This window comes from Struthio camelus, chromosome 1 (assembly GCF_040807025.1).
Source record: "Struthio camelus isolate bStrCam1 chromosome 1, bStrCam1.hap1, whole genome shotgun sequence".
In the NCBI taxonomy this organism is placed as follows: domain Eukaryota; kingdom Metazoa; phylum Chordata; class Aves; order Struthioniformes; family Struthionidae; genus Struthio; species Struthio camelus.
In genome coordinates this window covers 82,484,092-82,497,022 of record NC_090942.1, presented here as the reverse complement: position 1 = coordinate 82,497,022, position 12,931 = coordinate 82,484,092, and the positions used below count along the sequence as shown (strand labels likewise).

Here is a 12,931-nt window from a genome sequence, read left to right as displayed (position 1 = left end):
AAATCATACCTATTTTCTACTCTACAGTTTCAGAGATTCTTGCATCTGTTACAGTGTGCACCTAGTTTTATCCACATGTTGGATCACTGAATGGAGACAAAGTGCAAGCAAACCAGCGGGGCAAATGTGTTGTTCAAGCATTACTCTACACAGCAGGCTAACATATTTCTCTTATTCTTCTACTTATATCATATCTATACATACAAAACAGAATATATATATATATAAAAATATATATATAAACACACACTTATATGTTTACCTGCACACAAACATGCAAATGTATGGTAGGATGTCAGCTGCAAGTCAAATCAAAAGAAAAAAAACAACAGTTGCTTCACCTAACACCTTAACATACATTCATTATGAAAGCAAAGGCTAGAATTTTTAACACTTAATGCAAATAGCTTAATATGGTGAGGAGAGGAAGGAGTTTGTAGAGAGAGGAAAAATTTAGTATTAGAGAAAATGTCACAGTTGACAAGGGCAGATACTTCCATGCATACAGTTCCTTTATTAGATTTAGCAAAAAAAAACCATCATTACATTAATCAATTAAATAATGTAAAGGAAATAAGTAGTTAGCAGGACAGGACAGAGAAGTACAACTTGCAATAGATCATAAAATCAGTATCTCTACAGAGTTTATAATTATCTGTACCTATTATACTGATTGTAGTTCTTGGTACTGGAACTAAAAAGGTGTCTTATGAAAAACACCCACCCACTTGTAACCAAGTGTTTCGGTGTACTAACTGTGCAAGCTCCATTTGGAACTCAGTGAATCTTTAGTTTCACCTGAAAAGCCTAGGTAAGAATATTCCATGGGTGGATGCAGTATGTCATATTTTGGGATAAGTACATACAGGCTCCACTGATTCTGATCATTCTGTTGTGGGAGCTAGTGATTATAGATGCTGTGGAGATTTGCTGACAAATTGCACACCTGTTGCTCTGGCAAAGTCCAAATCAAATGCGAAATCTATGTTAACCATTCAAAAACAATGGGAACAAAAACACACTATTACACAAAAATGAATCACTTTGTTATTTGTCACATAAAGGGCAAAAATAATGAGGCATCCTATGACATTTTGGTGACACCAGCACAGTATTTACTAATGGATAAATAAAACTTTAAAGAAGCCTGAAGAGAAGCCTTTTCTCTTTGCCAGTAGAAAATGCAAATCAATTCTAAGGATATTTATGCCACAATTTTCTGAATAGAGTGGATGGCTGTGAAATAGGTGGTGTCAGCCAGCGTTTTTTGTTTAATATAAAGTATTAATATATTATGAGATACATTGCTGAGTAGCTGGTAACACTTAACATGATTTGCCCAAATCTTTACAATTCCTTTTATAATAATTCAAAATATACAACAGTTGTCAAAATATAGCACTTCATGCAGAATCTGAGCTTTACAGAAAGATGAATAGAAAAATTTGACATGGTGCGTTCTAAGAAGCAAAACTGAATGCGTATACTTCTCCTTTTTTTCTTTGTATTGCAACATTCTCATATAGTTATTACAAATTTGAATAATCATGTTAAGGTGATTAAAAAAATGGAACTACTCCTAGAATTAGTTTTAAAAATATTTTAAAAAGAGAAAGTTTTGTTTCCTTTCTTTTCTTTTTAACAGATAAAGGGATGAGACATTCCACAGAATCACAGAATGTTTGAGGCTGGAAGGGACCTCTGGAGATCACCGAGTCCGACCCCCCTGCTCAAGCAGGGCCCTCTAGAGCATATTGCCCAGGATCGTGTCCAGGCGGGTTTTGAATATCTCCAGGGAAGGAGACTCCACAACCTCTCTGGGCAACCTGTTCCAGTGCTCAGTCACCCTCACAGTAAAGAAGTTTGTCCTCATGTTCAGAACCAACCCCCTGTGTTTCAGTTTGTGCCCACTGACTCTTGTCCCGTCACTGGGCACCACGCAAAAAGTGTCAGGCCCCATCCTCTTGACATCCTCCCTTCAGATATTTGTAGATATACTTGTTTCCATTTAAATGCCAATTAAAGGAAATAAGGACAGAAATGCTCAATTTTGGGGAATCCTGTTCTAAAAGTATCTAATAGGTATCACTGCACACTGATTTAAAAAAAGGAGATAAATTTAAATTTAGTGAGAGTTCATTGGATTTATCAGAATTAAGTAATACTGAAATAACTACATTAAAATTAAATTGTCATTTCTCTCAAATCTGAGGACAAACGATGGCAGAGAGTTTGCTTCTATCTCATTTTAGCGGAGTGATACAATAACTTAAAACGTCAACTCAATTCACATGAATGTGTAAAATGGAATTTTTGTCATGTGAGCATTGCATGAAGATTCTGAATTAAGTCATTTCAAACTGGTCAGGTATCAAATGTACTGCTCCTCAGGGATAAAGTAGTTTAGATAGTTCACTATGACTTATACCAGCAAATGAAAAAAAATCATTCTGCTATTGAAGTACTGCTTTTTCTTGGTCAACAGTAGCAATCAGAGAATATATGTATTTTTAGCATATCCTTATGGATTACAGCTATTTTTTGTGATTTGGTATGGTATTCACTGCCAGTTCAAAATGCAGTAATGAAAATGGACCACACTGCCACCCAAAGGGAAGGTACAGTGCTTGACTTGCCAAGGAGAAAAGAAGGGGGATCACCCTTTCCGAGGTACTACTGTGCACGTGACGAGCTCTGTAAGAGTCAGCTAGAGGTACTGTCTGTCTCAGCTCGGTTGGATTTTTCTATTTTTTTTCATGAGCAGCAAATGTTATCTTCCCTTTGAGCTTCACAAACAAATGTAAGGCAAGCTTACCTAATTCACAAGTGATCTAATTAAACTTCCAGGAAACAATAGGTTTGGCTGAGAGGAAACACTTTTGCTTTTCCCAGTACAATCAATAATGCAGGCACAGTGAGCTTGAATGGTTGGCCTTTGCAAGTTGTTAAACCTTGGGGCATTTAATATGGAAGGACCTGTCTCAGTACTGGCTGTTTTCCAGAGGTTGACCAAAGACTGCTGTGCAAGGCCAAAAGGTATAGGATCATGAACATTAGGCAACAGAAGACAATCCTGGCAAAAGAGTTAACAAATCTTAAGCTTATGTCAAAAGGGACAGAGACTTTGGATACTCATTGACAAGTGTCTCTAATTTTTACATAACTCTCCAGCCAAACCAAAGAATTTTGCTTGCTTCTATGTCCAAATCCCACGGATATAGGTGCGACCCAATACCCCTGCACTAGATACATTCTAAGAACAAAATTCATTTTTATCAGAATTAAAAGTGAACACAATGGCTTGCCATTTGATACTACTTCAGTGTCTGCCTTTCTTTTACCTGTGTGCTAGAACCCTTCCTCTCCCCCTGCCATCACTAACAGGAAAGTAAAGCGTTGTTTTGCATTCCTAACTGATACTTATATTCAAACAAGGACATATCAGTGCTACAGGATCAAAAAATACACTTTCAGGAAACTAATAATTTTCTGGGCAAAATGTGGGCGTGTCTTTGCTTAGGAAAGCACCTCTAACTAATAACTGTACAAGTGGATTCAAATTTCTCAAATTTGGCTTCAAGGTTTTTAGAAGGTTTATATGAGCCTTTATAAGCCTGATAACTCTGGAAGATGCCTTTGAACGGATACAACAGCCTTACTCAATTTCAGTTATGAAGCACGCTTGAGAATCATGGTAAGATGTAACCACAATGCATTGTCCATACTGCATGAAAATACATGCTGCCCTCATACTTGCATTTTTTTTTCCCAGTTTGCGGTTTCCTTTAATCAAATGTGAAGAATTGCCTACATAAGTCTTCCACTAGCTTTAGACATGAGTGTATGAGATATGTAACTGTAAGAAGATAGGAAACAATATGCTTATAAACTGATTTGCTGCTTCCTCTAATAAGCCCTCCCGCAAAAGCCTGAAGCACGTTTCAAGACTATATATAAGTGATTCTGTAGAAAGCTAAAGGATCTGAAAAATAAAAACAGGAAGATAAAGATGATTCAGATTATCCAATCTGCTGCAAAGGCATGGAGAAGGGAAAAGTATATCTTTGTTATCTTGGGCATTTTAGCATGATGTAGCATTATTATCCATTCCTCCCTCTTAATTTTAATCTTCTCCATCTCGCTTTTTGATTAAAAAAAATACATGGAAGGTTACTTGTCTGAACATGAGAAAATATGATCAAGACGACTGCAAATCCTTTTTGTTTTAGTCGAACTGAACGTGACTTATTTATGCATAACAAAGTCATAGAGGTACCACATGAAAGACTTCTTAGTTTAACTTCAGATTATTTATTTGTGAAAAGCTTTGAAATAAGGTCTTTGCAGATTCACTGCAAGTACGGATGAATTTTATTCATGTGTACTATTCTTTAGTACAGAATCTTATCAACAGCAGGACATTTACTTCTCTCAGCTCTACAGAATTTCCATTAAAAGATTACACATCAGTAAAGAAAAGGGTTGAAAAGGATGTGTGAGAACAAAAGAACCTTAATTTCTCTCTCATTACTAAATAACTTATTACCTCAAATTATCTTGTGTTTATTTCCTGTATATAAGCGACACAAACTGTATATCAAAGGCTGACATGCTGGATTAGCGATTGGTAAATAAATGAAGTATGACTGCTAATTTTGGACATAAGTGTTCTAAAGCACACTATTTTTATCATCCATGCCCTAGCAGAATACACTCTGGCACAAGAAAGAAGTAGCAGTTTAATGCATAAGGGATCTTAATACAGTCTGAAACCCATTTTAAACTTCAAGAAGGAAAAGGCTGTTCTTTATATTCACTTCTAAAAACTACAACAAGCCTCAAAAATCACACTAACTGGCTTGTTCTGAAACAGATATGGAATAGTTTAAAAGTAAAGTATAGAACATGAAGTTTAGTTAAAGTAGGAGGGTTACAGGATTTGAAGAAAAATGTCACAAGATATAGAATTAACTTGGATGAATTCTAAACTCATGGAAAACAGTATCTCCAAAGGCAAATATAAACTAGATCACTGCCTAGGAAAAATACTGCCCTAAAAGAAAGTTAATATAACAAAACAATGTCATATATTCACAAGAAGGATGGATTGATCAAGGACAGAAACTTCTTATTCAAATTCATTCCAAACAGCTCTGACAAATGGGAACACACAAAAGAGGGACTTCAGAATACTTATTACAAAGAACTGAGAAAAAAACAACCAACTATAATGTCTAATAAGGCTCTAAAATAAAGAAATAGCAGCCATATGCCCGTAAGAAAGTCAATCAAAGGCCCAATAGTTGCAAAAATTACAGAAAATTTAAGATAGGAGGAGGAACTGTACATATTTGAATGGACCATAATGAAAAAAATTCTACTGCAAGCTATCTTAAATGAGCCTTCCTTCTCTAAATCAAATTTTCTCGGACCATCATAGAGATCATGTAAAAGATGCCAAATATTACAAGAAATTCATTTCATGGTTTTAAGATATCTTCTTGGAAAGACTCTGTGAAAGTACGGATGAAGTTGCAGTTTTCTGAGTCTCGTCTCCTTAAATTCATACTAAAGAGCCCCAACTGGTCTTGACAGCTGTATTGCTGAAGATGGGCATGTTGGTGAACATTTGCATTTTGGTCGTGATAGGCACTCATTCCATTCTGCAACAAAGCAGGCATTGAGGTGGTAGATTCACAAGTGCCTTCAAAAGCAGCTTTGTCACTAACCTTGTGCCACAGAATAGGGATCACTGCTGATAATGACCCAAAAGAAGTTTTTTCCAGTTCCAGAGCATCTATTATATAACCATAAGTTGTAAAAGTAGCTGAAATTGAAGAATTGTAGGTAGTATGGAATACAGCATCAGACAGAATGAAGCCAATATAGAATATTAAGTAAATGGAAGCCTACTATTGCAATATGACAGCAAATATTCTCAATCAGATGTTACTAGCATCATCCATATTTAGTGATTATAGCTGCTGAGTACTGATCATGCAAGAACGTGGTTCAGCAGCTGCCAACATATCACAGCGTTGGTAACATTTTGCAAGGACAGTGTTAGCTAGACTAAACAGTGACACAGACATTTTCTTATCCGGTAACAGAGAAAGAAGCTGGTGTCGAGCCCATCTGCAGCTGCACTGAGCAGCAAAAATGATACTCGCTGAAGGACAAATACAATGAGGTCTCTGAATACTTAATCGCGTAGCCTCTTGGCACTCAAAAGTAACTATTATTTCAGCAGTAACACTTAACTAGACTAACTGAAGTCAGTTCTGGAACTGTATCAGGAAATTTCTGAGGTTTGCTTTCATTGTATATGTTATGTTGACACAATAATTTATATGAATAAATATCAAACGAAATTATTTTTGAAAAGATTCAAAATCATAGGTTTTTCCAAGTCAAATCTCTGAGCTAAGAAAATATTTACTATTATAAATACTTTCATTATCTTTATCACCCTTTAGACCACCATGGACAATTATAGTCATCTACATAATAAAACTTACAGAAAATTTGCATAAGTTATATTCAACTGCAAGCAAACAGGCTTGCTATGTCTAGCATCTTTTAAACTGAGTATATCCATGAAGCTAAAATTTGAAGACAATTATCTTTTATATTAACCCAAACCCCTACTATTAAAAAACAAAAAAAGCCAAATCTTTTTAAAAAAGCTGAAATTGAACATAAATTGCATTTCTGATCTACAAGAAAGATGCTCATATTATATTTGCATATAGAAATGACCTCTTCATAGCAAACTCATGTGCAAAGGTCACAGTTCTGGAGTAGGCTGAAACACTTCATTTTAGTCCAAGGCCATCAGCCATTACAAACCACAACTGTTTCCTCCAATGGGAACATGTCAAGGGATGTGGTCTTTCCTGTCTCCTCTTTGAAAAAGCCACAAAATTGATTACATCTACTATTAACTTCAGCACGTGTAGTATTACACTGGTAATGAAATAAGTTATTTTCTTAGTTTTGCATTTTAAAAAGTTAAGATTATTTCTTTATGTAGAGTTTTTTCAGTAAAAGTTTGACAAATATGTTTACTACTCGACTGTGTAGAAGTAATTGAAAAGACTCCAATTCACAGCATTCTCCAAAAAGTTATTTTCCTTTGATCAGAGAAAGTGAACACACAGCAATCATGGACACGTATGCAAACATTCTTTATGCCATATTTTAGAATGAAAATCAAAGCTTCCCAGTACCGATCTACTCCATATTCAAAACCTCTCTGTAGCACATTCAACTTCCACAATAATAATTTTTAATAATAACAACAAAATATTAATCTTCAGGTTTTTCCCCGTCATATACATTTTCTTCTTTTTCTAGGCAATAAATATATTAGACTACATTTACAATGCACGGCAAAACTTTTGAGATTGCCAGATCCAATATTTATAAACCATTACAGAAACTTTTCTAAGAAACCAAGCACAAATACAACAGTAAATATTCACTATTATTTTTAATTGTTTGCAATAAATATGTAACTGGCCAAATCTGTAATTGATTTCCTCAAACTGACACCACAGCTACTACATTTTTAGTGACAGAAAGTTTTAATGTAATCAATACCTAAATGAGCTACAAGCTACCTTGAAAACTGGAACAAACAACATTTATCATGAGGAAAGAAATATAGTTTGTATAATTACAAAATAAGTTGAAGCTCCTGGATAAGAATCTGTTTATGAGTCTTTTCCTGAAGCACTTAATTGCTGCTAACTAAGTAGAAATACTGCTGTGTCCATGTTCCTGCTTAGAAGGATTTTACACATTTATTTTCAAAACAGCAATGAAATGTACTCTTACACAGTGTATGCTACCTTTGCAGGGGTGTATCTAGAACTTCCTCTGTCATTGAAAAAACAAAAAACAAAACAAAATAAAAAAAATCATTGAATCTCTGCCAGTAAACAGAGGTGAAAACTCTGTTTTCCCTGAGGTTCTTTCTAGGAATTCCTTCCATAAGCTGCTACATTTTAGTGTAGCTCATAAAGTATATTTATTACTCTGACAGGTGCACAGGCTTGACCAAGGTCGATATAGTGTGCCACTCATAAAACTGTATAAAGGTTATTATGCCAAACAATCTGGATTTAAAAACATCTTCCAGTTTGAACTTCAGTGCAGACAGACTTTACAGATCTTATGCCAGAAAAGGCTGTCTGTCCTTAAGCATAAATTGTGTAATGTATGGACACATATGTGGTGATTGATCAATGAGGATCACTAGAAGAGGATCACTGTTTCATTGATAAACTCTTCAAGAATTTGTTGCATCTTAAAGTAAAAGACATTTTGGTCCATTTAATTTTTCATTAGTAACAAATAGTATCTTTCTCTTTGATTTCCTCATCTTGAATTTTAGATGTGATACCACACAGATGCAATAACCTACCTCTCTTCTATTAATTCCTCATGCTTTCATTTTATGTATCTAAACGTAACTACATACTCAAACGCAGTTCTCAGCTTACATAGATGGTAATTCAAGGACAAGAATATCACTTTCCCAGACTGATAAAAACTTGCATCTCAAAAGGAATCTAAAATATGTTTCAGATTTCTAAAACGATGATGGTAAAAACTTTTGTTTATGACATCGCTAAGAAAACAAACATATTCACGTTATTCTTCAGCACTGACAAATATAGAAGCATGTTGCATTAGAGCAACTTGAGATTTTTTTGAGTGGATGAAAAAATGCACTTGTACTATGTTCTACAACAGGCATGTTCCTCAGCACCATAAAATTATAAGACTATGAGATGACAGAATAATCTTTCTGTCCTTTCACTTCTTTGTAGCCTTTGCAATTGTTTTTAATTGGGAAAAATGTGTAAATACAAGGCAAAATTCGGTCTAAAGTCTTTTATTTTTGAATCTTGAAATGATTTGTGAAAACTTCACAAGGACAAGACAAATTAATAGTAAGCAGAAAATAGAGTAATGGCAACCAGCTCCATGAGGCAACTCTGTAGGTAGGAGGGGGAAAAAAAAAAGAAAAAAAAGTCTCAATTCCTAAAGCAAATGGAATTCTAACAAGAGATTACGTAGAGATCAGTTGATACAGATGTGCCTGCTGGAAAATGATCAAGGTCTGCATAATTTATCTTTCTTCAATCTTATTTTTTTTCTTTGAAAACCATTTTATGATGTCTTCCTCCAGAAAGAAAAATAAATGCATAGGTATCTATTAACAATCAAGTTCTGAAGGAAGTCTAGTAAATACTGCATAGAATTTATACATTTTTGCAGTCGTTAAAACTTATGAACCATATCTGCATGTCTCATGCTTTTCAGATTTAAAAAAAAATGCGCAGAAAGAAGCGTCAGAAGTCATTCCCACCACTCAGTTCTCTCCATTAGATAGCTTAGATACCTAATCTTCTCTACTTCCCATTTCGGTCAATGAGAGAGAAGGTCCTCTGAAGAGTGACTTACAATGGTGAAACGGAGCTACTGCTCTTCCCCTCCGGAAGAGGGAAGGACCTTATTTTTCTCCACAAACTATAGGAAGAACATAGGAGATTTAAAGAGTTAGGCTAAGCATTTAAGCTTAAACCACATAAATACACCCTGAAAAACACTCACTAGTGCTAAGTAACTATTTCTGTGTCCAAATATTTTGTGCCATTTATAGTAAAATATCTGTAACAAGTTGCAACAACACCTCTTCTATGTTATGAATAACATGCCGTTGCTTTCTTGCTTGTTCAGTTTACTACAATGTGCTAAAATGTAGTTAAATTAGAAGAGGCAAAAAAAGGCAGTGACATAAATAACCTTCCTGGATTCAAAGGAGTTAAGACAATAATGTTAGGCTGTCAGTTGAAGGTAGAAGTTCACTAGTCGTTTCCCTTCAGAAGGGAATGCTTTTATACTTCTCAAATGAAACTAGATGCCAAAGGGCAACTCAAAGATTGTAGACTTTAAGAAGATAGTGACTTGAAGGAAGGAGTGACTTGATAGTCCGAGCAGAAAAGGAGGATGGACTGTGGGACAAGGTGGAAGCAGAGAGACACTTCAGTACTACAGGCTGCTTCTTTCTTGTCACAAGGGAGCAATAAAGTAGGCTGAAACGTTCCTATACAGGGTCACACAGTACTATTTTCTATACATTAAATACTTTTCCCATTAAGAAGTAATACGCCTTACTGTGTATGGAAGAAGTTAATTTTGAAGCTGCTTTAAATCAGCCTTGCCATCATCTGCAGAAAAGATCTAAACCCAGGTTCTAACCCAGCTGGAATAAATTTAAACAGTACCTGGGAAATGCAATTCAAGATCTTGTGTCAGAGCAGACAAAATAAGATATTTTACCCAAATGAGTGGAGCTGGAGTTGCCAAGAGTGCCAAAGGGCAGAGGATTGACACTTATGAATCATATTTGTGAAAATCCAAGCAGCACAATGAACGTAGGAACTAAGACAATAAATGATAAATGATTTTAAGTTTTGCCTGTACATAGGAAAATACCTGATACTGTCTGAATTGTTGCAATTCTTAGAAATCACAGTATAAGGAATCGTAGAATCCCTACTGGTAGCTCATATTGTACACATGACTTCTGGGGAAAGTTATTTTAAATATGTTTCCTGGGCAGTCACATCATGATCTTCAAAGTCTGACTGGATGGAGGAACCATCTGCATTTCTTATTGCTTATTATTTTCCAGGAGGAAATGAAAGAAGCTAGAGATCTCTGCATGAACAATGAAAGCCATGGTATTTTTGGTAACTAGGGAATTATTACGACTGCTTTGTTAACCAATTTTTGTCCATACATTGACCTTATGTACTTTTAAAATAAACAAGTGTAATAAGATAACTCTGGTAATCTTATGGTATGGTAAGATATGGTGTGCTTGCAAATGAGTTGAAAACTGATTTGTGAGTCTATTCACGTGCAAAAGAAAATCGATAGGAACTCTGCAGGAGACAACTGCAGACTTCTCCTTCTGTTATTTCAAACAAAATATTGCACTATTTTAAATAAAATCCTCAGTTTTTCTCCCAGATACAGCTGAAACAAAATCTGTTTTGGGAAATCTAGATATTCTTACTGTTATCTCACAATTCTTTAATCTAGTTGTCAACAGTGAGGAGTCTGCACTAGATGATTAGTGGTCCTATTAACCAATGTATTTAGGATACAAGCTATTCTAATAGTAGATGCATTTTCACTTACCACATAGTTTATCCTTTATAAATGACCAACTTAAGGACGTTTGAGCTTGTTTATATCTTAAGGATAGTGTTTTCCTCTGGACATCCTTTAAGTGTCTTTGCCAAGAAGATCCACATTGACAAATATAAACTACTCCATCCATAACATAATGAGAGTTCACCCGGTACCAATTTTGAACTTGTGAAGTTAAATCCCCAAATCCCCATATTACTCTTCAGCTCATAATAGTAGGGAATATGAGAGGCAAAACATCATTTATTCTTTCTTCTCTGGACAAAGTTGCCACTTAGATTCAAGCTTAGTTTAGCTTTTGTTTCTTTAGAATACTGAAATAGCTGAATTTGATATCATTTGTTCCTTTTTTTTATTTTTATTTTTATTTTTTAAAGAGCAGCCCTAAGGGTGAGTAGTGCAGTAAAAATTTATTCTGCTATTTTGCTCAATCTGTCTTAAAAGTCACAGTTCATTGCTCACACACAGCCACTACTGTGCAAGTATATAGCATTAACAGAATACCTAAACTCAAATTTCATAATATCACATTTCAGAACAAGACCAGCACACTGAATATAAACCATTCTGAACAATACACTAAATACATTTTCAGACTGTCATATAACATAGGTTGAGAGGAGCAGTTAACAACTGTCATGTGCATGCAGACTGCAAAATAAAGCTCATTTGTAAACATGAAATATCTTCTATTAAAGATACTGAAATAGTTTCAGTGAACTGAACTCAGACCTCAACTTGAATTTGATGGATTGCATGTATGCCTTATCTTTAAGTTACTGCAATAATACTGTGGATTTCAAACAATGCATTCATCTCTGATGTTCTGATTTTTGATGAACCTGTAATTCTATAAATATACGTGAAGAAATATAGTAACAGAAATTATTTGAAAAAAGGAGTGACAAATCTGAAGAAATAACTCCTGATTCTGTTTTCTGGGCATTTCAAGACAGGCTTCAGGATTCATAAACTTCATTGGTATCTCCCCATAGGAACTGAACCCATTAGAGACTGGTAACTCACCCTTTTCTGTTCTTTAATATATTCCATCAGTTCCTCTCTTGTACTTTTCACAGCTTCTTCGATTGCCTTTTGACTTCGCTTTTGCTCCTCCATTAATGCTTCCTTGACAATTTCCTACATAAAAGGAAAAGATGTAAGTGTAAATATTTAAAGTATTTCACAAACATAATACAAGTCATCCCCTTCTCTTTTTCTAAAATTTTTTTTATGACCACACTCCTTTTGCAATGATAGTTATCCTAAAAGTGTGCATCAAGATCTTTAAACAAACCTTATAAATTCAGTACTATACTCACAAATATGCATAAAAAGAGAGAAAGAACCAGTTCAAAGTTGTGTTAAAAGATTTTTTTCCCCCCCTCCCCTCCTTTTTTTTTTTTTTGATAAGAAGATCCAGTCCTTCCAAATAGTGAGGAGACAACTGGAGAGAAACAAACAAACAAATAAAAATTTACAGAACTCACAGAAATTTTAAATAAGGTAGTATGACCTTACTTTCTCCTGTGGGCCAAAATTCCTCTCCCCTGCAATGCATGCACAAGTTAAGATACAAATTTGTAAACTGGATCACATACTTGACATACTTGTGTGTATGTGTGTGTACACACGCGTGTTAGGCAGAGGGGTGGGGAGGGCTGGTCATTTTATTTTTGTGTACAGACTTCTAATGGCT

The 12,931-nt window shown here is 35.0% G+C and overlaps 1 protein-coding gene across 18 annotated transcripts in view; it reads right to left on the bottom strand.

The window, feature by feature from the left end:
* Positions 1 to 12,931, bottom strand: part of CCDC91 (coiled-coil domain containing 91) — a 159,806-nt gene that overhangs the window by 38,944 nt on the left and 107,931 nt on the right. For 15 of the 18 annotated variants that reach the window (XR_011142674.1, XM_068953370.1, XM_068953487.1 and 12 more), the window contains exon 12: positions 12,259 to 12,372. Coding sequence is in view for 17 of the 18 variants with exons in the window: in XM_068953370.1 (XP_068809471.1) it covers positions 12,259 to 12,372 (114 nt within the window). In the remaining variant the exon portion in view is untranslated. Of the gene's footprint in view, positions 1 to 7,474; positions 9,006 to 12,258; positions 12,373 to 12,931 lie in introns of those variants that run through there. The other 3 variants (XM_068953468.1, XM_068953459.1, XM_068953451.1) reach the window with 2 other exon arrangements.